Here is a 24,964-nt window from a genome sequence, read left to right on the forward strand (position 1 = left end):
CGTAATAGAAGACATAATGGAGCCGGATCACAATCCCCTGGAGGTGTAAATGACTCTGTTGCTGTGTAAAGTGAGTTACTCACCTCCTCAACCTGCCTTTCATGAAATATGACAGGTGTAAAGACTTCAAGTCACACATTCTCAGAAAGCTTTCCAGATCTTTGTACCCGAGGCCTTTGAGCCCATGTGACCTTTAGGAAACTCTGATCCATATAAAACTGTCTCAGCCAATCTCCATGTCAGCTCTGATAGACTGCAGTAGAGAGGTGAGGATGTGACCCATTTCACCTCTAATAATTTTAGCACCAAGCAGAGTTGAAATAAAGATTCCCTCTCAATACAGCTACATTACTAAACCATAAAATGTGCAGGCTTCAAATTTCTCCCTTTGAAATTCAAACCAAATTCTTCTTCACACATTCAATGATTCTTTGTAGCACAGTTTTACTGGTTACTAATAATATGCACATTTGTTCACACTCTCACAACAATGCATCCAACTTGTAAAAAGAAATACAAAGACTTTGGCAAGTGATAGAGTGGGAGCTGAATCAAACACAGGAAAATGGGAAATGTTGTTAGCATGGAGTAAAGGAACAGCAGTAGCCCTACTCTCTAGCTCCACCCCACTATTTCCACCCTGGTTTTAGACTGATAACAGCCAAGGGCAATGCAATGGCAGCGTGGTGACAAGACCCATCACTATCAGAGCTTGGCCATTCCTTTCATGCTGTGCAGAGGACAAGTGACAGGGTACTGTCACGGGATGAAAGATGATAACAGTGGTAGAAGAGAAGTGTTTGAGATGTTATAGTAAGATTAAACAAAGTGCTGCTTATAATTAATATCGAAAGATTGTGCAATAGTCGCTTTAATCAGCTGCACTTGTCAAAAGTAGCAATAAATTTTATATGAAAGGGAAAGGAGTGATAAAAATGTTTTTGAAAGATGGTGTTTGGGGAGTGGGGGTAAAGAGGAAAGAAGGAGGAGAGAGGGGAGGAGAGGACAGAGGAGAGGTGCTATTGTGTAAGATCTTGTGTGTTGGCCAGAGAGAGATAGGCTGGGACAATATGTAGCTGACTGGCTCCAGTATAATTCATTCATCATTGTAGTGTATGTATGTGTGTATGTGTGTGTGTGAGAGAGAGAGAGAGAGAGTAGTGGGGGGTGAGAGTGTGTTTGTGTGTTTCCTGCTTTTCTCACTCCACCAGTTAAGTTAAATCAGAGGCAGACACTGGCACGCTGCGGCGGGCTTTCTACCTCTCTGTCTATCCTGCTCTGAAAGCATCAACAAGCTCCTGGTTCAGCACCAAAGGTAAGAGCCAACATCACCTCATTCTCAGAAAGCTGTCTGACCAACTTAAACAAATGTTTGCCAGTGTAAGTCTGTAAACTTGAACTTTTTTTTTTGGAATGGTCTCTTTAGTTGAACAAACACATTTTAAAGAATCCAATCTAAAATTATAATTCATTGTTCGAATGCTGACATGAATTCCTTTCAGACGCTTTTTGTTGTCAATCTCAGCCTCTACCTTGGAAACCCACAAATGTATCACATGAATGCAAAGAACGTTTTAGATGTATTCACAGGCTTGATCTGTGCCACCTGTTGTTGCTGTTTGTTCAAGTTGTTCATGTGAAAGTCCTGTGTGTGCTGAGCGTTAAAACTGCATCTACACGCAGCGCTGTAGCTTACTGTGTGAGTAGGGATGAGGAAAATCCTGCACTGAAGTATGCAAAACATGCCAGGAGAAAGATGGACGGAGTCTTTGGTGAAGTTTACACGGCAGCGCTCATATAACCATAGAGAATTTGATCGACTTCCTGATAAACAGCAGCTCTGCGCGCTTTGAAAATCCTAACATATGAAGAATTTAATACCCTAGATTGGCAGGAAAAAAAAGAGTGAGAATAAAGCAGAGGACCAGTAAAAAAAACAGGTGAAATCTTCTGTTCAGCCTTGTCAGAGAGAGAGAGAGGGAGAAGTTTAACTGCTGAAGAAAAGAAGCAGTGTGATGAAGCAGAATGAACTTTTTTAGAGGAGCTTCTTTCCCACCTCATGTTGGAGGCAAATGCTTTATATTCTACCTAAACATGTCTAACACACTGAAATAAGTAGGAGAGAAAAGTATTTATGATGAAGTTTAAGTGTTTGGTTTCATATTTCCTATAATGGGGGGTGAAAGGGCATAAGTTAATGCTGTTTAATTGTGTGAGTAACATGAAAGCACGGTTTTGTAAACAGAAAAAAGCTGCAAGCAGAAGCCTTCATTGGGTTCATGAACATGTACTAGTGCTTCTCTTCTTAGCGTGTTAAAAAGATTTGAAATGAGAAGCATGTGAGTTTGTGGCATTTGTCTAAAGAACTGCTGAACTAAAAGCTACATCATTTCATGGCACCGCTTGAGGTGAACTGAAATGATTTCTTAGCAGTAACTAATGTTGCTTTTGGTCACGTTTCCTACTTCTAAAGCTCTTCAGGCGAAGTGAGACACTGTAAGTTGAGATTGAGGAAGAAGTGGCTTATCAGCGGGTACGGCTGAGGTGCACTGAGACAGTCATTTTATCACTCCAGAAGGACTAACAGGGTCTAATTTAGCTGTAATGTACTTTTAAGTAGGCCATTGGTTGGGTGGTAAATGTGCATTCCTGTAACATGTTGGATGATTCGGGAAACTAACCACTGGGTTTGCAACAACAGGAAACACCAATTGTTGCAGAACGTTGTGTTGACAATGGCTGAAGCAAGGCCTAAATAAGACAATGGTTATGAAGTGGGAGGCTAAAGCAATATCCTCCCTTTAAGATGAACCTTGCTTCATAATGGGCTGATAAAAATTATTAACTCCATCAACCAGACATTTTATTGGCTTTTCTGTAAGTAGCCAGATGGTGCTGCTCATATCAGAGCAGCCGGATACTCGGGCAGAGGGTGTTCACACATAGCTGTGTGGATTGGAAGACAAAGTCAGTCCAACTCAGTTGGTCCGCGCTGGGATCCTAAATTTTAAAGATTTAGCTTTTTAAGAAATTCCCATGATCCCTCAGAGGCTGAAACAGGATTATAAATAAAATGTCGCTACCACAGCTTCATTCTGTCCCTGCGATGGGGAGCAAGTGTCCCTAAACTTCCTCCTACTCCCGATGTTATCATATATTGTAAGCAGCTCTATGTTTGCAAACAGTTGGAGGGCCTCACAGTCCATTGTCTTCTCCAAGAGGATGCAGCTTGTTCATGGACTGTGTGAAGTTGATGGTTACCTTCCTGTCTGTGGTCACCCAGGGTTGACAGCTGTTACTGAGTAATGTGCCATCTCACTGCAGGCTATAGCTCACTGGAAAAATCCACGCTACTGTAAATCACCTGCTTCCAAGTCACCTTCTTCACCTTCTACGCCACCTCACATTTGTTATACGGTTTATAACTTTAAACCTACTTTACGTTCATTCACCACATATGTCCCATCACTTTGACCATTTCCCTAATGGAGAAACACCACCAGTTGGGGCTTCCAGGCCTTCCAGTAATGGTATAATGGCTTTACGATACCAATTTTCTCTCACTTTACAATTTGTGGTCATCGAAAATCTTTTTAACATCAGTAGACCTTAAACTTTTTTAAATCCTCTAATTGCAAAACCGATGTTTGGCACTTTCGTTTGTGCACTTTAATGTTATAGCCACACAATCTAATAATCATTAAAGATAGAGAGCTATCTATGCAAAGTCAGCTGTGTTAGGGCTTTACCTTCTACGTTGCCACTGGAAAACTACAGGAAAACAGATATTTCATTATTATTTCATTCTGTTGCCCTTGGCAGCCACACATCTTCCACACATGAACAGTCACCACATCTGCAGCCTATACAGATGTTGCTTTAGTGAACTAGGGTTTCATGTTTTTCAAAGAATTCATCCACTAAAACCTGGTGGAAAATGAGGAGATCTTTGACTTGCAGATAAAATAGTTCTACCGGAGGGGCTCAAACTGTCTTAATGCCAACCAGAGGGTTGCAGGAATGCAGGTAGGGAAGGGTTGTAAGAGTGCATCCAATAAGCAGCACACAGTAGCTTTAACAGCAGCGGCAATTGATACATATATTGATATATGTGTTGCAATAGGCTGATGTTTTTAAAATAAACATGTATCTGGACTAGCTGAGATAAAATGAAAAGCATCAACATGTTTTTTTGTTAGTTTGTTTGTTTTTAGTCAGTATTAGAACTGTACCTTGATCTCAAACAGCTGTGAGAAGTGAAAAGTGTAAAGTCTTGGTTAGAATGCCATCTTGTGGTGAGAGATGCCTGTTTAGTTGAGGTAAACTAGTAATCAGAGCATTTTCATTTCTATGTGTTTTGCAAAATCTCCAACTTCAAAATATTAAGAAAATAATAAAAAATAATAATTCATATCCACATATGCTATTTGTCCACTTTGAGCCCTTTCTCCTGACATCTGTTTTTTTTGTTTTGTTTTTTTGTTTGTTTGTTTATTTGTTTATTTGTTTTTTGTTCTTCTTCAACGTAACCGCAAACACTTCACTCTCATTCATTTTCGTGTAATTAGCAACATAAAGTATCTTTGCAGCTATGGTAATAATATACATGAAGCCTATGCTAATATTATTACATCAACCCTGCTAATGATGCTCACTAAGCTGTTTTGTTAAACATAAAGACTCTCAACAAAGGGGAGAATTAGTTTTTCATTCCCATTTCACATTCTGCTCATACAAATGAAGCAAAAACTAGCCCCGAGGCAAATTTTCCACAGCATGCAGGTTTGATTTTCTCACAGCAAAGTTTCCACAGAGCTGAATCCCTGCTGTCCTGTTTGTTTAGGTGTGTGCTGATTAGAAGTTCTCATGCTGGGCACAATGTATCTCTGCACACCAAGGGTTAGAAACGTGACATGTCTTTTACAGTGACTGGAGCCTAAACCCTATCTTTCTCTCTCCTCCGTGCTCCCTCAGTACCTCGGTGTTTAATGGTGTTGTTATCCCAGCTCGCACTTTGCCATGCAGTCTTCATTAACACAGGTCGTAACACAAGGCATAAATGTTCTCCTTCCGGGTGCTAGCAGTCCACCCAGATGGACGGACCATTTGATAAACATTGTACAGTTTTACTGTTGCCTTTCATTAGCTGAGAGACGATTTAAAGGGGAAGGCAGAATGCAGACTGTTTGAATAATGATGTTTCAAAGGGAATTTTTGGAATATTGAATAACATACAACATCTGTTTTTCATGGCTTCTTATTTTACAGAAATAGCACCAAGCGTCAGGATGGCTTTAATGTGCAGGTTTTTAATGAGCTGGTGTAGGGTGAGCACTTTCATGGGTGCTTGTGTAGATTAGCTTTATGGACCATGCCAGCAGTAATGATGCCTCTTCCCCTGGACTGCTTCTGACATTTTGTGTTTCTTTTATAGGACTCGCTGAGGCCCTCGCCCAAGGCCTGTATCAGTCACCACAGACACCCCCTGCCAACTGGGCCCCCCTGTTTAAAAGTCCTAGAATCCGGCCCTAAAAGGGGATAATGCAGAATTCAACGGCAGGAGAGGCAGAATGGATAAATCTGAAATGCGGCATGTCTGGAAGTCATGAATTCATCTTCACCCTGGTACCCATCGTCTATGGCTGCAACTTTGTAATTGGCATTGTCGGAAACAGTATGGTGGTGGCTGTCATCTACTGCTACATGACAGAGACAGTGGCCAACATTTTTGTCCTCAATCTTGCTGTTTCCGACCTCACCTTCCTCATTACGCTGCCCATGTGGGCAACCTTCACAGCCACTGGCTATCACTGGCCCTTTGGAGGATTCTTGTGCAAGGCCAGTGCAGGGCTGGTGATTTTTAACCTCTATACAAGCATCTTCTTCCTCACAGCACTCAGCATTGACCGTTACCTGGCCATTGTGCACCCAGTGCGATCACGCAGATTTCGCACTGTGGTGTATGCACGTATCACTTGTATAGTCATCTGGCTTTTTGCTTTTATGCTTAGCGTTCCCACAGCACTGACCCGGGGTGTCCACAACATCACAAACTCTAACACTACAGTGTGTGGCATTTTACACCCCGACATTGAAAGTGCGGTCAGGCTGAAACAGCTTCTGCTGGCCATTGGCCTGATGAAAAGTTTGCTGGGCTTCCTGGTGCCCTTCATCATCATCATCACATGTTACTGCCTCATTGGAAGGGCACTTCTAGGGGCGAGACACATCCAGAAAAGCTCCCGTTCCCGGGATGACGAGGTACTGCGCATGCTGGCAGCAGCCGTCCTGGCCTTCTTTTTGTGCTGGGTACCACATCAGGTGTTTCACTTCATGCACTTGCTCACCCAGCTGATACTGGTTGAAAACTGTGCCATCCTGGAAATCATTGACACCGCCATGCCCTTCACTATCTGCATTGCTTACTTCAACAGCTGTGTTAACCCCATTGTCTACGGCTTTGTGGGGCACAACTTTCGCAAAAACTTGCTGCGGCTGTTGCGCTGCTCCCCAAGTGGAGCCACTGAGCCTCACCCAAGCATCAGCTCCAAGATGAGTGCCCTCTCCTTACGTGCCTCAGAGGGCCTGAGTCTTACAGTCAAAGGCGCAACCTCTTCTGGTGTAAAGTGATGGGAGAAAAAGAAAGAGAGTGGCAGTTTTCACTCCCCTCCCCTTAGGTCTGTGGGTAAGAGATGGGGAGATTGGCAACACTCCAGGTGTATTACCAAGCACTGAACCATGCAGAATAGCTGTAAAGATGTATTAATGTCCCTTTGTGAGCAAATCTTATTCTATCTGCCAAATAATTATCTACAACACTCATGCTTGTCACATTCATGCTGGCAAAGGTTTGTGTCTAAGCCTGTGAAATCACTGAAAGAATCTTGAAATTAACTATATTAATGGAGTATTGTTAGAAAGCAACTACCAATGATTACAGATTGCTTAAGGCTTAATATTTTGTGATCGTGATAACAGTCATAACTATTCCGTGTGCTCAGCAGGTTGTTCACAAGTTGGAGCAGTGATCAAGTGCTCAGGAAAGATAAGGCGAAAAAAAAAAAATCATACTAAGCCACCCGTGCATGCCCTGCCAGCAGTTGTATACATGGAACAATTAAAATGTGTAGCAAAAGTGTATTGCCAGTTATTAACATATTTGACCATATGAATAGTGCCTGTGTGTATATGGTATCAAATGATGTGGTCATTGTGAAAAAATGTCTCCATAATAATTGAAAAGCTGAGATGTTTTCACGTCTGGCATAACTGACTGTGTAAACAGGTGTGCAACACAAACACTCCAGGTCGGGTGTTTACTCTCTATATATAGTGGTTTTATTTGTGGTATTTAAAGATGTGGATGGGGTTTTTTTTCTACTCTGTAACTGTACAGTTTGTCATTGTATGAATGAAAATACGAATAAAATTAAAAACAATCACAGTCCTATGTTTATTTGTTTTTATTACTCGATGTCATGCACTATAAATTATCCTGATACATCATGACAATGTGCCATTTGTTACTAAAACATACATAAATAACACTGAGTAACTATTAATAATCATAATCAGGTGACCTTGGTTTCTCTAAGAACCTTTAGCCTTTATTAATCATTGACCACGCATCATGTTTAAAAAAAACGTGCACATAGGATAATTTTAGGGAGGATTTATAACAAGTTGCTGCATCACAGATTGGGATTGGTGGATGGGTGGCACGTCTGGGCCTATAAGTGCTGTCCAGGGGGCAAGATCTGCTTCATTTCAACATGAAGGTCCTCCTGCTGTTTGGATTGGTGGCTGTTGCTCTGGCTGGGACTACTCGCTTCGAGGGGTACGTTGTGGATCTCTGTTTAAGCAAGAAAATGTACATTTTTATATGTAACATTTGCAGTCAGTGCTGAACATGATGATGATTTATGAGTTGCATTGAATTAAGTGATGCAAGTGTGGTGAACCAGTGCAGCTCATGTTTACTTTAGCTTAGTACATTATTTACCTATTCTTAACCAATACTCTATAAGTTAACTTTCTGATTCAGTGTAAATATTCATCCATCCGTTGAATGTGCAAAGACAGAGGCCTTTATTTAGAAATCTTTTCAGTGATGTAGGTGTCTTTGTTGTGGTTGGTAACATTGTTCACACCAATAGCCCCAGTTCAGTTACCGTGAAGCCTCCAAATCAAACATTTAACCCCTCCAACTTTATGGCAGTGCTGTTTATCTTATTTCAGTTGTTTAATTAGGATGGATGTAGAAATTTACATACACACACAGTATAGACCCAAAATACAAAAATCAGCAGGTATTAGAGTAAAAGATTATTGCAGATTATGGACAGAAATTGTGCAGCACCTAGACACTGGTAAGCCCTTCTAGAAATGTACATGTTATATATGTTTGTGGCTCACACAGTATGTTTGTTGTTGTACTTTTTCACAAAAATTGGAGTTTTGTTCTATTTTTCTTTCACTAGAGAGAAAGTCTTCCGTCTGAAGCCAGTGCTGGACAAGCATGTGACCCTCATTAAAGATCTGGCTAGGAGGGTCCAGGTACCTGTCTGTTTTCACACATACCCCAACCCTTATAGTGCTGTCCTCACTCACTACAGGGGTTTTGGACTCATTCTGATAATATACTCGGTGCCAGTTCAGATGTGCAAATTATTTTAACTGCATCATGTCTTTTCCTAACTGCTTAGATCAAAGATGTATGTTAACACCTTAACATCTCTTTTTAATTCTAATATAATAATAATTTATTATAATAATTTAATAATTCTTTTCACTTGTCATATGAAAGGCCAACATGCTTTGTCTGGACTTCACAGCCGAACATTTCCGTGTGCACAAGTGTTTGAGTTTGGTGCCATCTGCAGGTCGACTTCTGGAGGCCCGAGAGCGCTGAGCTGGTGACTATCGACATTGATGTGGACATCCGTGTGCCTGCCATGTACCTTGATATGGTGTACACCATCCTCCAGCAGAATGATATGGATCATGAGTATGTCACATGAAAAAGAAAATCATAGATCAGATGTATTCATACTTTAGCACTAGATGTGTAAGTAAACCATCTCCACACCAGCTAAACCTTTACATTTTACATGATGTTTTAAATTAAGGGTCCTTATCGAGGATCTGCAGGCCACTGTTGATGCCCAAGCTGACAATCACCCTTCTACCAGAGCTCATAGCTACACCAAGTACAACAACTGGGACACAGTAAGAGGCAAAAACATAATCTGCGTCAGAATTTCAACCTGGAGTGGACTGTTACTTTGTGTTCTTACTTTTTCTCCCTTGAATTTCAGATCCGGTCGTGGATTGCCTCTATTTCCTCCTCCAATGCAAATCTGATCAGCAGCCAGGTGATTGGAAACACCTACGGGGGGCTCCCCATGACTGTCCTTAAGGTATTACAGGACTTACCTGTTATCTAAATATGTCTATCAATCCCACATGTTAAAGGGTTTCAGGTATTTTCACAGCTCATAGTAAAATTGTAATGGATTACCTTAAACAACTACAGCTTGGTAAGACCTCCAGCGCCAACAAGCCTGCCATCTTCATGGACTGTGGTATCCACGCCAGAGAGTGGATCTCCCCTGCTTTCTGCCAGTGGTTTGTTAAGGAGGTAAGGAGGACACCTGTAGACACAGCAAGCACTGTTACAGAGGCTTCCACTGATTACATCTCAAGCAGAGTGTTTTTGCCATCTCCCTCAGGCTCTGTCCACCTACGGCAGCGATGCTCAGATGACCAGTCTGCTCAACCAGATGGACGTTTTTGTTCTGCCTGTCTTTAACATTGATGGCTATGACTTCACTCACAAGAGCGTATGCTACAACCTAAGTTTAGAGTGTAACCTAACAAAAGATTCTGCAATATCTTAAAGAATTAGTAGATTTGTTAGACAACGTGTGTATTTTCTTCAAACTACAGGATAGAATGTGGAGGAAAACTCGCTCCAAGAACTCTGGATCCAGCTGCATCGGAACTGATCCCAACAGGAACTTTAATGCTGGATGGTGTAGTACGTACTGTTCAACATATAGTTAACATACGGCAGGATAGAGTTTGTATCAATGGTTTTCCACTGTGTCATTTTAATTTTAGCCACCGGAGCCTCCAGCAACCCCTGCAGTGATACGTACTGCGGATCCTCTCCTGAGTCTGAGATTGAGGTCAAGAATGTCGCCAACTTCATCCGCAAGAACAAGTCCATCATCAAGGCCTACCTCACCATCCACTCCTATTCCCAGCTGCTGCTCTTCCCCTACTCCTACACCTATAAGCTGGCTGCAGACCACAGTGAGCTGGTAAGCCATCCTGCAAGTCACCTGCTGTACATGACACATAGTACATACAGCTCAATAAAGCCAGTGGCTATATTAAATAACAACTCACACCCCTTCTCCAGCTCTCACACTAACTGAGGCAGTGTCTCTGTTTCCCTGTTACTCACTTACAATTCAAGGTCTCGCCTGACACCATACATAACAAAAGAGCTCCAGGAATCTGTCATAACTTCTGTGCCTGTGTAGCGATATCATTTCCTGCTTGTGTGTTTCTTTGGGGATTTAATTTCCTGTTGGAACTCTCTGAAGCTGTTTGTTATTTGGCTTAATACAAGTAAAAATGTTTTGTTTAGAGTGGTCCAGTGGATGGTGGATACTACACAGAAAAACATGTATCCACTATTCCTATTATCTATACTAATATAGAATTATAGTAGTAGAATAGGTAGAATACGTAAAGTCTGAGACGTAGCCATAATAGGTTATGTAAATCTGCTTTTATTTATGATGGCAGAACCTACTGAATGTTCCTTTGACACATCTGACTTTTGTTTCCTGTGTGTTGTAGCTGAAGGTTGCTGAGGGAGCGTCTGCTGCTCTGCGTAGTTTGTATGGCACCAGCTACACCAGTGGACCTGGCGCCGCAACCATCTGTAAGTACTGTGAAGAAACCAGCGGCACTGCTCTCTGTGGGGAAATGTCTTGATAAGACGTTTGATAGTCCATTTTGCACCTCACATGCATCTGTTGAGAGATGTGGCCACTGGAGGCAACACAATGCAATGTAAATGATTTCTTGGCCCCTGAAAGCATGTTTTTTGTATGAAAACATAACCAGACTGTCCCAGGTCATCAGCGTACCCCTCTCTAAAAATAAGCCCTCTCTCATTTTCTGCCCCCAGACCCTGCTGCTGGAGGCTCTGACGACTGGGCCTACGACGAGGGAGTGAAATATTCCTACACCTTTGAGTTGCGTGACACTGGTCGTTATGGCTTCCTGCTGCCCGAGTCTCAGATCGAGCCCACATGCAAAGAGACCATGCTGGCCGTCAAGTACATCGCCGCCTACGTGCAGAATAACCTCTATTAAAGAGCGGCACTGCCAGGACCCCTGCCAACTCAGCTCCTCTGTACCAGCCCCCAGCTCCTCCAACCTAACAGCCATCTCCAGTCCGTATCCATGGATACGGGCACCACCCGCCATGTTTCCTTGCTGTGCTTGACAGAATGTCAAGATGAGTGCAAACAATAAAATCAATGATCCATCCCCACATGCTGAATCATTTTTATGTGTGTATGATAATATAGTGTCTGGTGCACTAAGCCTTTGTTATTTATATGAAAATATACAACAATGATGTACTGTCAATAAAATAATGCTACACTTTACAGACTAACACCACAGCAGAAAACTTTTCTGCTGCATTGTATAAATGATAAGAATCATCATCATATTTAACAATTCATTTACTGTGCAACGATACACAGTGAGGAGCTGAGCTTTAACAGCGTAAAACATCTCGTGTGTTGACCTAAACAATTCAGCGTCTGAGTAAAGAGACGATGCTTCAAGGGAGAAAAAGATCCACTAATTTTCTCTATCAGGCCCTTTGAACCCTGATGAGCCCTCTTGTTCAAGCTGGCGCTGCTCCAGTAATGCGAGACGGACGAGTGGGGGTCTTATTCTTTGAGGATTTCAGTCCAGCAGCACAGTGCGTGACAACCACAAAGTACTCCTTGGCAGCATCTCCACTCTGCCAAGCATCTGCCTTAGTAGACAAAATAAAGGAGCCAAAGATCAGCAGGGAGTGTAACTGCACCGGCACTTACGTCTGAGGGAGGAGGTAGGTTTTTATTGAATTTGAGGAGAGATTGGATATTTGTAGACTTTTAAATTAATTGCATTTGGTGAGATGATGACTGTTGTAAAAAAAAAAAATCAGTACTCAAGGTAATACTGTTTAAATACCTGTTTTGCCATGGGTGCATTTAAAATACACACACCTTGTATAAATGTAAATTTAATTAAACATTCGTTTTAAAATTTAAATGTAATATCTTTAGGATACATGTTACCATTAGATACATTTCCAAAAATGTCAGGTGTGATGAGAGTTAATTTAAGAGCTGTACTGAGATCTCTGACTCTCTGCACTGCAGCGCGTCGGAGGAGTTTTATTCCACAAGATGGAGACAAAATACCAAATGTTTACTGCGGTGACGTTTCGCCCCTGAGCTCAGCACTTCACGACAGCATCACCTGCACATTGTCATCATGAGTTACGATGACACTCGCAGGGGGAGAAACACGACAGCTGTTTGAAAGGTCAGGGCTGCACAGTGATGTCCCGGGAATGTCGCTGATGTCTGACTCCAGTTCAGCTCCATATCTAATGGAAACGAAATGCGACTTGTTGAGTTTAAAAGGTGCAGGAAGTGCGGAAAAAAGGCCTTTTGTGCCTTTACACTCAGGAGACTTGCAGGCTTGTGAATGGTTGGGCTCCCTGGGCTCATGCTGGGAGCAGGTGGGTGTGTGGGGACCGTCACATGACGCTGCGCCTGGCTCCTGGCGCACCGCTATAAACCCACCTCTGTTCATTTAGTCGCTCCTTCTCTCCAAGCAAAGCTGCTGTGTCTTCGAGTCCAGGCTACAAAGTAGCTTCGACTTCGTCTTCAGTCATGTCTGGTATGTAACGTTTTAGGATTTTGACATTGCAAAACTGCGAGACTAGTTTTGGTTTTCACCGAGTAGCCAAGTAGTGTTTGCGTTAAGCTTTAAAAAGTCTCACGCACTTGGACAGTAACAATATTAGGTGTCGTGGAAATGACAGTCAGTCTTTGATCTGTGTGTTTTAGTCTGTTGTTGGTAAACTAGTGCTGTTGGAGCAGAGAGTTCATCAGTGTGTAGTGACTAACTCACTAACTGTAAAACTGTAAACACATCAGATAATGAATGTATCTGGGAACGACACCCCCAAGTGTCATTCATGTAAGTTTATTGAACACCAGGTTGCACACTTGACATGTGTGCAGAAACCTCTAACAGCACTTTAAAAAAAAAGCTTTAAGAACTTTGTATAAAACTGCTAATGAACCAAATGAGAAAATAAAATGAGAAAATGATGATGATCCAGGTGGGTGTTGAGACAATCCCAGGTGCTGCCAACAGACAGGAGCTGAACCACAAGTTCTCCTCTCCACCGTGACTCCTTGAGGACCAAGATCCAGATTTTATAACACCTGGAAAGAGGGATTGACAAGCGTGGAAGGGACAGTGGTCCTAGGATGCTCCAGCACAGAGAGCGAGGAGAGATGGACACTGTCTTAGGGCTCATGTGCTTGAGGACACAAAAGGGGTAGAGAGATGCAGTTTACAATAATCTAATCAGCACAACATGGGCTATACTGTAGGTACTAGGTTTAAGAGATTCACTGAGACTGTAAACGAGCCACCAGTTGTCCCAGAAGTAAAAAACACATAAGCCATTAAGGAGAGAAAGTTAAGGCATAGGTTGGTTTTAATGTGCCCGGCTGAGTCAGATGTGGTAAGTACGGTCTCTGCATCTGTTAGAGGTCTGAGTAGTCAGACACACATAAGTGATCTGTGATTGAACATGTGTGACTGTTTCCGCAGCTAAACCGTGGCAGTTTTACATCTGATCTCATCTGTTTTACTGCAGAAAACAAAATAACTAAGAGGTGGACGTTTTTGAAAAATTTAGATTGAAGTGTAAAAAAGAATTCAAGGATCGTGTTTGTTACTGTTAATGAGAAAAATATGCTGCTCTAGCAGCAGCCAGAGGGCATTTAGTATGAGGACAAAATGTGCCACTGGAGGTAGAACGCTGCAGTATGCAGGCCTGCTGAAGAACAGTAAAGTCCAGTGGTTTCATCTGAATCCTGAAGACTACACAGAGCTGTGTATCCATTGTCCACTCAGGGGTTGGAGGGGTGCTGGAGCTTTTCCCAACGGCTGTTCGTCACGAGGCAAGGGGCACCCTTCTGTCACAGGACTGACATAGACGTAGAGACAGCAACCATCCACACTCGCTTTAGAGCTGTGTTTAAATTGCTGATATAGTTTAGTTTTGAACAGGACCTGCTGCTGCTGCAGTGATAGGAGTCAGAGTGGAATTGCGTGGGTGGGTCAGTGTGTGCACCAACATGACAAATACAGGCCATCGCTTCAGTCGTCGTCAAGTCGTGTGATATAACAGATGGGACGGGGCAGACACGTCAGAAATCACCATCCTGCAAGATAGAATCAAGTCAAGGGTGTTACCTTCAATGAGAAGGTTGATGTATTCATCAACACACACATACATACATACAACATATAGGCTACATGATAAACAACAGTTTACAAGTTACCCAAACAAATGTCTCTGTCACACACACACACACACACACACACACATTATTAGAAGGAGAAGCCCTGCTTTAAAGTCTCTGAGATGAATGAGTATGTCCATCTTCAAGCCGTGTATGAGGCACTTTAAAAGCCAGCCTTTGATAAGGTGTTATGAAATGACCTCTGAGCTGAACTAAGGATATTAAATATCTTGGTAGCTCAGCTAAGGCCTATGCTGATGTCCTCTAGATGCCAGTGCTGACAGTCCAGCTTTGCCATATAACGCCTAGCAGGCCATATGGCAAAGCTGTTGTTGTAAACAGAGTCAAGTGGTTTAAGGATGGGGGCAGCAGCATGAGCATACAGCTGAGATTTATTACCTATTGTTGTTCTGAAAGGAAAAACCAACTATGAATTTAAAATTCTAGAGCAAAATGTTTGACCCACGTTTTGTAGGACAAGCTGCTGTCTGATCAGATTCCTGCTAATAGAATAAGTACTATTCACCATAGTGATTTATCGTGCTGGACTTTATTAATTACACTGGCATTAACAAAACACATTGGAAGGGGAACACCTGTGGTTCATTATTGTGCAATATACATATTTTGTAGTTTTGAAAAAGGATGTCTGCAGGTCGAAGTCAGCCTGTTATCTGGAGTAGACCTGATTTGTGGTGGTGCGGGTGGCATATAAGATAGTATCATCCGCATAAAAAAACACCCTCACCTACTATCTTCTGTAACTTCCTTTGAAATTCGTCTTGAGAGATATGAGGTAGCATTAGCTGTGGTTAACAACCTGTCTTATTTGCCACCATCAGGCTTCCCCCAACAATAAGATTGTTTAAATAAAAAGTACTAAATTTGAAATGTTATAAATTCAGGAGATATTGAGTAGCAGACAAGTTATTAGACTAGAGATTGAAAAAACATGGAACCAGTAAACGGCAGCAAGTAAAGAAGTCATAGTCAGCAGTTTTGTCTCAGAAAACTGTTGTGTGCATCACAGGAAGCTCTCAGGGTTCTGGTGTGAATTCCCTGAAGCTGGGCTGTGGTTGAACTAAATGAGGTTTAACTTTATTTGTTATGTGTTTGTTAGGCTACATGCAGAAATACTGAAGTGCTGGGTGAACCAATGGAACAGGGGGCGTGAAGGAAAGTAGGTGTGGTGCAGTGAGAGCAGTTAACAGTACACTCTGACTGACTGGCTCCAACCTGGAGAAACGTCAAGCCTGTAAACACTTTGCACAAACTACTGTACCTACTGTCGGACTGTCTTTGCCATTCATTGGCAATAGACAGTCCAAGTGGGAGTCACGTTGGCTCATATGCTACAGTCACACAGGCTCCTCAGCTGCTGATTTCATCATCTTAATTTCCTCTCACAAGCAGCCATCGTTCTGAGACGTGACTTGGCAGGTAGCTGACAGATTTTCCTACCTGTGGTGAGAGGTGGTGGTACGGAGTAGGCACCACACTGCAAATAAAATTCACTTTTAAGAGACATTTAATCTAGTACCAGGTACTTGAGTCAAATTTGTCTTAGACCAGGTGAGAAATAGCTTCCAGAGTACAGACCATAATGCATTCCGTAGAACTTCACGTTGTTTTTGAGTAATTGTGTTTAACTTATTAATTGATTAGATCCTTGACTTTCCACATGATTTAGACACTAGCAGAACATTTTGTGTTTTGCACAAATGTTTAGTTTAGTTTGTGTTTCATAGTCCTGCAGACAACTGGCCAAACGTGAAAGATGTGACAACATGTCATCACATTTGCTGCACACTGAAATGTAAATAAATTGCATCAGTGTCAAAATGAATGTGAGCTGTCAGTCAGTCAACTATTAGTGATTAGATAATAATATCTAATCACGACTTTCATCCTGTTTCCTTCCTTTACAGACCAGGCTTTTGTGACTTTGGCTACTAATGACAGCTACGCTCGAGGAGCCATGGTTTTGGGCCAGTCCCTCAAAAACCACAATACATCAAAGAAGCTGGTAGCTCTCATTGGTCCACAAGTGTCAGAACCCTGCCAGTAAGAAATCTTACCTCCAACCAGTGGCACAGCATTTGTTCATAACACCTGTTAGCACTTCTGTCAGGTGATGTTTTCCAGCTGGATTGTTGATGGTGATTCATTTCATAGTATTGTGAATCATTAGGTCTGTGCTGAAGAGGATCTATGACGAGGTGAGGGTGGTGGACGTGCTGGACAGTGGGGACACGGCACACCTGGCCCTGATGAAGAGGCCCGAACTGGGCGTCACCTTCACTAAACTCCACTGCTGGACTCTGACACATTACTCCAAATGTGTTTTCCTGGATGCAGACATACTGGTGAACCTCACTGAGCATTTTTTCATTGCCACTAACAATTCACAATGCTGCACCAGGTGTGTAAACGTATGTATTTGTCTTTCTACATCCTAGGTGCTTTCGAATATAGATGAGCTATTTGACAGAGAAGAATTGTCAGCTGCTCCCGACCCCGGCTGGCCTGACTGCTTCAATTCTGGTGTGTTTGTTTTTTGTCCATCTATGGAGACGTATGGCAAACTGCTTCAGTATTGTATAGAACACGGCAGCTTTGACGGTAAGAACCAATGTACATATTTACCCTTTTCCATATTTAGTGCTTATTGAGTCTGCACTTTACGTTTGTGCTTCACTTCATTACTGCTTGCTCTCCATTGGACACATAGTCGAAATATGGATCCCCATAGTAGCCTGAGTATCGAAGTTTTAAAAATTTGAAGTATCAGTTCTCTTTGTGAAGTTGGAGCATTGCAGACAGTCACTTTTTTTTTTTGCTACACTCAGGTATCTGTTGAGAGTCTGCACAGACTGTCACAGACTCAGGAGGTGTTGAAATTTGGATCATAGCAGACATGTAGACAAGCAAGTTCAAGAGATGACCTTGAGCACTTTGGGATTTTTATTTAACATAAAACAATAATTGATTAAATGCAATTTAGTTTTTGATCATTTTAATATAGTATAAGTAATAGTAAGAATCCTTATTTGTTGCCCCACTTTGTTTAAATACATTTTTGGAAAAATTTTCAAAGCTGGAAACTGGTATTTTCTTTCATTCTGGTTTTTATATGTATTGTTTTTAATATATTAATAATGAGATCCTTTCACTTTACTGAGCAAACAGACTGAACACAGCGATTTATGATATTAAGATAACATTTATGTATGTCATATGCAGTTTTCACTCCAAATACACTTTTTCACATATGATTGCCAAATACAATAAAGGATTTCATATGTCAGACATTTCAAGTATTTCTGGTGTACCACTTAGTACAGTTTGATGTCATTAGTTTTTTCAGTCATACTCAAACATGTAGGCATGAAGTTAAACTGAAGTTGTTTGTCTTTTGGTCTAAGTAAGAGCTTCATTGAGCCTGGTGTCTGGACACAGGGCTCTCTAGTCACAGACCCTCTAGCTCTGCTGAGTTATTCTCGGGGGCTCGCTGGGGTGGGGTGGAGGTTAAATTTGAGAGGCCCTGTTTTGCACAGAGCACCAGTTGACATTCAGAACTCTTCTCCATGAGACATACTGTACTGTAGCTGAATTGTGGTTGTTGTTTTGGCTCTGTAACAGGTTTACTGAAGAGTTCTTCTTAGATTACTCCCTGGAATGATCATTGCTCCATTTTTAGAGTAAAGTGCTGTGATTCTTATATCCTGCAAATATACCACCTCTGATTTCCAGAAAAAGTTGAAGCTCTTTTAGGAAGATCGCATAAAACTCTGGATTCAGTCACTTAGAGAAAACCATTCCAAATATATTTTACCATGACACAACATTTACTCATGTTTGTGTTAATATCCTTTTAAACACAGTCAAGCTTCCTAAAGTATAACATTACATCACCTCAGACAGAATTCTTGAAATGGCTGTGAACTGTTGTTCAGTGTTACGTTGCAGCTTTCACCTATCAGCAAATTTACCATCAGAATCTGGGACTTCATAACTCACATAGTAATTCAGTATTGGCAAAAATTCCCTCCCCTGTATTATTTGCTAAGCTCTCTGATTTTGAAACATTTTCAACCCTCTTTACATCATACATTGGCACTTCTGTATTGTAATTAGTTGTTGTTTGTGGGACAATATAATCTGTATTTCAACAAATAATCCTTAACTACTACTACTACCTGCTTGCTAATTTTGTTATGCTTTTAACCACGTCATGGTCTTTATCAGCACATGGAGCTATCTGTTATTGTGACAGCTGAGATCCATCCAGTAATCAAGACCATGACATGTTTGAAAGCTCGAGTTAAAGCTAGCAGCTGAACTTTTTGAGGATGGATTTGTCAGAGTACTCCTGCGCTGTATTTCCAAGCTCTGAATGATGTTTCATGCCCACGATGGGTCTAGATAAGCGAACATCAGGTCTCAATATATCAGTTGAATTGTTTCCTTACAGTGCAATGACCTCAAAAATGTCACTTGACAAAAGCAGCAGTTTTGAAAGCAAGATGCAACTTGTAGTATGGCTCAAATGAGCCAAGGTCTATCCCTGTTAAGAACTTTTTGAACACACGCCACACGCTGTAATCCCCTGTGACACTGTGAAAGAGATTCCATCAGGGGGAGTTCAGTGGAAAAACCAATTAGTTTGCCCAATAGTGGCCAATGCTTTCAAGTGCCGACTCCTTTGTGTTTCCATCACAACGCCTTTTTTTCCACTAAACACAGCTCCTTTTCTGTGGATATTCATGTCATTTTTAGTATCATGTTATTTATATTTTTATATGCAATATGCTACAGTGTGTCTGTATGCCTGATGGCATGCTGATGAGCAACGCTGTCTTATTAATAGCCATGGATGTTCTTTTCACGTGCACTAGGGCACAAAATGAAGTTGCTCTGACCTTTACTGTTAAATTTCCACCTTACTATAAGGAATACATGTGCACCTCTCTGTAGATCAGGATTGCTGTTGCAAAATTATTGAGCAAAGATGGCAGAAAAATTATTTTCTGTGGTTGAACCCAGAGGCCCTATCTCTGCATCTGTGCTTCCAGTGTTGTCTGCAGCCAAGACAAACTGGCAGAGTTTGATGCACATTCTTGCTGAGCTCTGCTCATCCCTTCAAAATGAAGATACTCAGCCCTATATTAAGTTTTGCAATCCCCAGTGGAGGTTATGGGTTCAGACAAACAGCAGCAATGTGTTTGACTTTATACTGCGGCAGTCTGTGGTTTAACAGACTGTGCAGTCTTGTGCTTTTTAAGAGCTACATGTGAAAGTTCTATTAACAGCCAACATGTCATCTTGTGCCAGTCTCAGTCCAGTGACTTACTGTATGCCTAGTAGGTGAAGCAGTCGAACATGAATAGTTCAACTGCTTTTGCTTGGCTCAAAATTCAGTGGTAAGGCTGGTCAAGTGCGGATTTGGTGACGTAACAGAGGGAATGATTCATTGAATAAAAGGTTTGTAGATGTTCATTTGTAATCTGATTTTAAATGATACTTTGGTGCTGCTGGTGCTGTGGAAATTCATTGACTGACAGGATGGTAATCTTATGTATGTCTGCACCCCATTCTGTCCCCTGTGGTGTGTTTATGTAAGCCACGGCTATGACACGGCCTGCCCCAGTTCTAAATTTGCCAAACTGAGGGATAGCGAGTGATTGTCGAGCCCTCCAATAGGGCCCCTAGGACCAGAGGCAACCCAAGTGCAAATTTTAAAATGAGTGAGAACCCAGAGGGCTGTGTTAATTCACATCACCAGCACACACACATGAATCATTTAAAATCCTTGTGTCTAGCTGTATTATTTAAAGTTGACTGGTCATGAATAGGATTGTCATTAGAAAACTTTCCATACTGACGCAGATCTGTTACCTGAGGTTCGGTACTGATAATGAATATCTTTCATAAGTTTTTTGAGAATTATAATATTGATATTGTTTAAATGTTTTGATGTAATCAAACTAACACATTTTAGAAATTTAAAAACACAAGCTACAGTAAAAGAACTTTGCTAATAGTAAGCATCATACAGTTATCATCAGAAACCACAGTCATGGAGCATATCGGTTAATAAACAGTTTGCGGTTTAATAGGTACATTTCACTAAAAGCAATGGAGAACACACAGTTGTGCAGTTTTCCCATCATAAAGTGAATGAACAGGTAGAGCACTCAACTACCTCTGTTTTGTTAGGTGAGAAATGTAATCATTTTGTTCCAGTGATTGACAATATGTAGCATGTGAGTACACAATTCAACACGCAAACTAGCATCACCATCTGTCAAAAACTGTGTTTGGAGGTGCTTCTGCCTTCTAGCAAGTCGGATAGTTTTATTCCAAATAATATTATTTGATAATATTTCTCAGGCGGCTTGTCTGGACAGATCCTAGTAAACCGCGTAATAATGTAGCACAGCGTGAACAGAATGAAGTACTAGTCATGGGTGTGGTCACTCGCTCACTCAGCTCTTTCTCTTTCAGTGAAGTTATCCAGTCATGCTGTAAACTGTCAAGTCAAAGCATTGCATGGGCTAAGTTGGCTGTAAACAAATTAAATTACATTTTTTAACCCCATAACAGATTTTTCAGCCTTGTGTTGCTGTCTTGCACAAACAGAATCAAAGATGGATATGTCTGAGAGATTTCCCCCCCCTCTCTGTTGTAGGAGGAGACCAGGGTGTTTTGAATGGCTTCTTCAGTAACTGGGCAACCGCTGACATATCGAAACACCTCCCCTTCATTTACAACCTCAGCAGCATAGCCATCTACACTTACCTTCCAGCATTCAAGCAGTGAGTGTCCGTCCGCGATGGAGGTCAAATTTGTGACATTCATAGTGTAGCGAGAGGGGTGTTTTCAACTTTTACTAAGCCAACACGGCACAAACAGTTCACTGGTATTATAATACAACAGTGAGTCAGTCAGTGTGAATGAATTCCTGCATATGGGATGCAAAGCGATGGTGTAAGCAGATACACTCATCACATGAACCTGTAGTCGCATCGTGACATGACATCAGGTTACGAGCAAGACGAGAAATAAGATTCCAGCAACTGTGCCCATGTGTCCCCCAGCAGGCCTCAGCTCTGGGTTGGATATCCACTCTGAACTCCCAACAGCTGATTGACCAAAATAGAGCAGTTCATTTAAAGACGTCTATGTTTGTCTCTAGGACTAGTCATTGTGCTCCCCCCTCCCATTTGTCTGTGTCTAAACCTCTGTCCTCATAGAAACAAACCTCATCAACAAGCCCTCAGGTTTGGCATTTCCTGGCAGCCATCTGCGATAAACATGTATTCAGTTGTTGGTAGTTGTCAGCATTAGTGCTCAAAGGTCTGGCAAACACAATGCAACAAGCCCCTCTGGGGCTCAGCTTAGATGTACAGATGCAGTTTGCCAGTACTAGGAAGACATTTATAACAACAGGTTTTAACTGACACAATTTAATATACTATAACACAAAATATAGCCTCTGACATTATAAAAAAATGTAATAAACATGCCACCTGTGCTGAGCGGGTTCTCCAGTACTGACTTTTTCAAATTCTCCAAAACTGAAATGTTTTTCAGGAGAGAATTAAAAACTTCTACTATGTTAATCTGCACTGACACTTTATTAAACTTTAATGAGTTTAATGTTGCTAAATCTAATGCATCTATGCTGCTTTTCTGTTTTCAGATGAATACCGAAATATAAATATAAAAATATAATTATATATAATAAAATAATATGAATTAAACAATATTTGTTTAAAAAACACAGAGTTGTCTAGCTACACTTTGAATGACAGTCCATAAAAACTTAACTAAATCCACCTTAAAATATGTAGACATCTATATTCTAATGCTCATTTACTTTATGGCCTATTTCAGATATGGGGGCAATGCCAAAGTGGTCCATTTCCTAGGGAAGACCAAGCCATGGAGCTACACATTTGACCCGAAGGCCAAACAGATCACAGGGAGTGTGGAGAAGGCCACCACACACCCCACCTTTCTGCTGGACTGGTGGAGCCTGTACTCCAGTGCTGTGGTGCCTATGTTACAGGAGCAATATGGAGACAAGCCTTTCCACTCCGGATGTGTGGAGGTGAGTGAACACATTTGTCTTATTGGACCTGCAGCCTCCAAAAACACACCTGACCATTCAAACAGCTTTCAAGGTGTGACATAACCAACTTCTTACAACCTACTATTAACATACTGAGCTCTACAAAAACTAGAAAGATTTGTTAATTAGAAATGTAGACATTTTGTTGTTTGTCTCTGATTCTGGATGATGTTCTGTACCTCTTTTCTCTTTCCTTCTTTGTCTCATAAAGTTCCAGTACAGTGACACTGTCACTTATGAGAGTGAACAGGTATGAAGAAGATGTGTTTGTTTTTTTATTTTTTCTATACGTTAGGAGCCAAAAAACATAGGCTACAATAGAAGAGGGAGGTGCACTGTCAGTTTAACAACGATAAACAAATAAAATTTAGAAAATAAGTCTAGGATGTGAAAGTCAGTAGTGAAAGGAAATGTATGAATGCACGAGCATGTGCAATGTCTAATGTCTAATTACAAAACCAAAAAAGGTAACCCAAACAAAATAACAAATCTCGGTGCATGATAGAGAGACAAGTTCATAAGCCTGCTGGCTGGGAAAGTTAACTCAAGAACATTTGCCTATGGCAGCTCAACCACTTCTCACCCAGCAGAAAGCTGCAACAAGGAACAACACACACAGCAATAAGGCACTAGAGCCGTCACACCCGGTTTAATACAATCGTTGCTATTTTTCTAAAATCAAAAGCTTCCGCTCGTGTTTGCCTTTGGCCGTGAAAGAAATGGCTCTGGGTTTTTTAAGCTGGTCTTGTGGTATTGAACTGCATGCTGTATTATTTACATAATTATAGGTCTAGTATGCTGCAATTGTTTCTGTTCTGCCCGAATGCTGTTTTATAAATTGCACCTAGAGCACATCTATGCTGTAAGAAACAAGGGGCAGAATGCACGCCACAGTTCAGCTGAGAGTCGTAGAGAAAGAGGCACTGTAAGTTTCAAAGACACTGACTCGATTTAGCATTGTAGGATTCCTGGAGTTTCACACGAGTCTCGGCTGAACTGTGGAGTGCAGAAACAGAGACCGAGACCAAACAGAGATGGCTGTAGTTGCCAAGACCTGTTGTCATATACTGTACATATGAGCACCTTAAAACTTAAAAATCCAGACACATTCTTTTTTTTTAAATGCTATGAACAGCAAGTTCAGTTTGTTCATGAAGCTTTGCACTCAAGTGTGAGTGTTTTCTGTCATTTTCTGTTTCTCTTCTATTTGTTTCATTATTATGTTGTATCTTATATTGTGCTTAGAGTGAGAGCGTCTCTTCACATGATCAAGCACTCCAACCCCAGCTGTCCTCAGAAGAACGGAAGCAGAAATGGGAGCAAGGTCAGGCAGACTACATGGGAATGGACTCGTTTGACAATATCAAGAAAAAGCTTGACACCTTTCTCAAATAAAAAAGGAATAAAACGGGATGACAAAAGAACAAAAGAGCATTTGCAGTTTAACAAACTGTCACCATAGATCTTTTCAAGAACATATTGCAAAACAGGTTGTATTTTACCTTCTTGCCCATTTCTCAACTGTAAATGAGTTGAGTCCCTCCCTTCACCAACACTACCCCCTCCATACTCCAAAGACAGTGCCTCTTAAATGGGAAATGAAAAGCTAAATATTATTAATAATTGTCTATGCAAAACTAACATTTTTTCAGCTCAAAGCTCTTTTTATAAAAAACAACATGGTAATAATAGTTGAACTGGGTCTTTTGTATAAATGTTACTAAGATTTGCAGTCACATACATGTACATTCTTCATTTTTTTTCTTTTGTACTATGCAGTCATCTAGACGTCTTCTGAGCATTGATATGTTGTCAGAGTTCATTTTTTTTGCTTTTTGGGTTGAGCAGCTTGTTTATCTTAGATATAAAACATGTTTACAGCACTTCTAAAGGCAATAGTTTGGTCATATGTATGTATAAGTCATATATACATATATATGACTCTTGATTCCCAATCACCCTAGTGTCTTGCTCTATCGACCTCCATCATCCAATCATCTGTTGTTGGTGAGCAGGTTTTCTGTAGTTCATTAAGTTTATAACTTGGTTGTTGGTTGTACCACAAAATCTTTCATCAGAAAATATTAAAAACATCAAAAGTCTTGAATTTGCTCGGCTGCTGTTTTCTTTAACATATACAGGGTCTACTGTGCTAAAGACATAAGGCAACATACTCATGAGGATGTCTTTA

At 41.2% G+C, this 24,964-nt stretch overlaps 3 protein-coding genes across 3 annotated transcripts; all 3 read left to right on the top strand.

Moving 5' to 3' along the window:
* Window positions 1-1,068: 1,068 nt before the first annotated feature.
* Window positions 1,069-7,424, top strand: agtr1b (angiotensin II receptor, type 1b). The gene is made up of 2 exons (XM_026361298.1): window positions 1,069-1,315; window positions 5,435-7,424. Exon 2 carries the CDS (start codon window positions 5,542-5,544, stop codon window positions 6,628-6,630), a length of 1,089 nt encoding a protein of 362 aa, XP_026217083.1. The 5' UTR covers window positions 1,069-1,315; window positions 5,435-5,541; the 3' UTR covers window positions 6,631-7,424.
* Window positions 7,425-7,695: 271 nt separating this feature from the next.
* On the top strand, window positions 7,696-11,570 carry cpb1 (carboxypeptidase B1 (tissue)). The gene is made up of 11 exons (XM_026363025.1): window positions 7,696-7,837; window positions 8,481-8,556; window positions 8,883-9,007; window positions 9,129-9,228; window positions 9,318-9,419; window positions 9,536-9,640; window positions 9,732-9,842; window positions 9,949-10,039; window positions 10,123-10,325; window positions 10,873-10,957; window positions 11,207-11,570. Exons 1-11 carry the CDS (start codon window positions 7,773-7,775, stop codon window positions 11,392-11,394), a joined length of 1,251 nt encoding a protein of 416 aa, XP_026218810.1. The 5' UTR covers window positions 7,696-7,772; the 3' UTR covers window positions 11,395-11,570.
* Window positions 11,571-12,894: 1,324 nt separating this feature from the next.
* On the top strand, window positions 12,895-24,880 carry gyg1b (glycogenin 1b). Its single transcript, XM_026363026.1, has 8 exons — window positions 12,895-12,990; window positions 16,565-16,700; window positions 16,828-17,002; window positions 17,096-17,258; window positions 21,328-21,454; window positions 22,536-22,752; window positions 22,985-23,023; window positions 24,019-24,880. Exons 1-8 carry the CDS (start codon window positions 12,984-12,986, stop codon window positions 24,166-24,168), a joined length of 1,014 nt encoding a protein of 337 aa, XP_026218811.1. The 5' UTR covers window positions 12,895-12,983; the 3' UTR covers window positions 24,169-24,880.
* The last annotated feature ends 84 nt before the right edge of the window (window positions 24,881-24,964 follow it).

Source organism: Anabas testudineus, chromosome 2, assembly GCF_900324465.2.
Source record: "Anabas testudineus chromosome 2, fAnaTes1.2, whole genome shotgun sequence".
In the NCBI taxonomy this organism is placed as follows: Eukaryota; Metazoa; Chordata; class Actinopteri; order Anabantiformes; family Anabantidae; genus Anabas; species Anabas testudineus.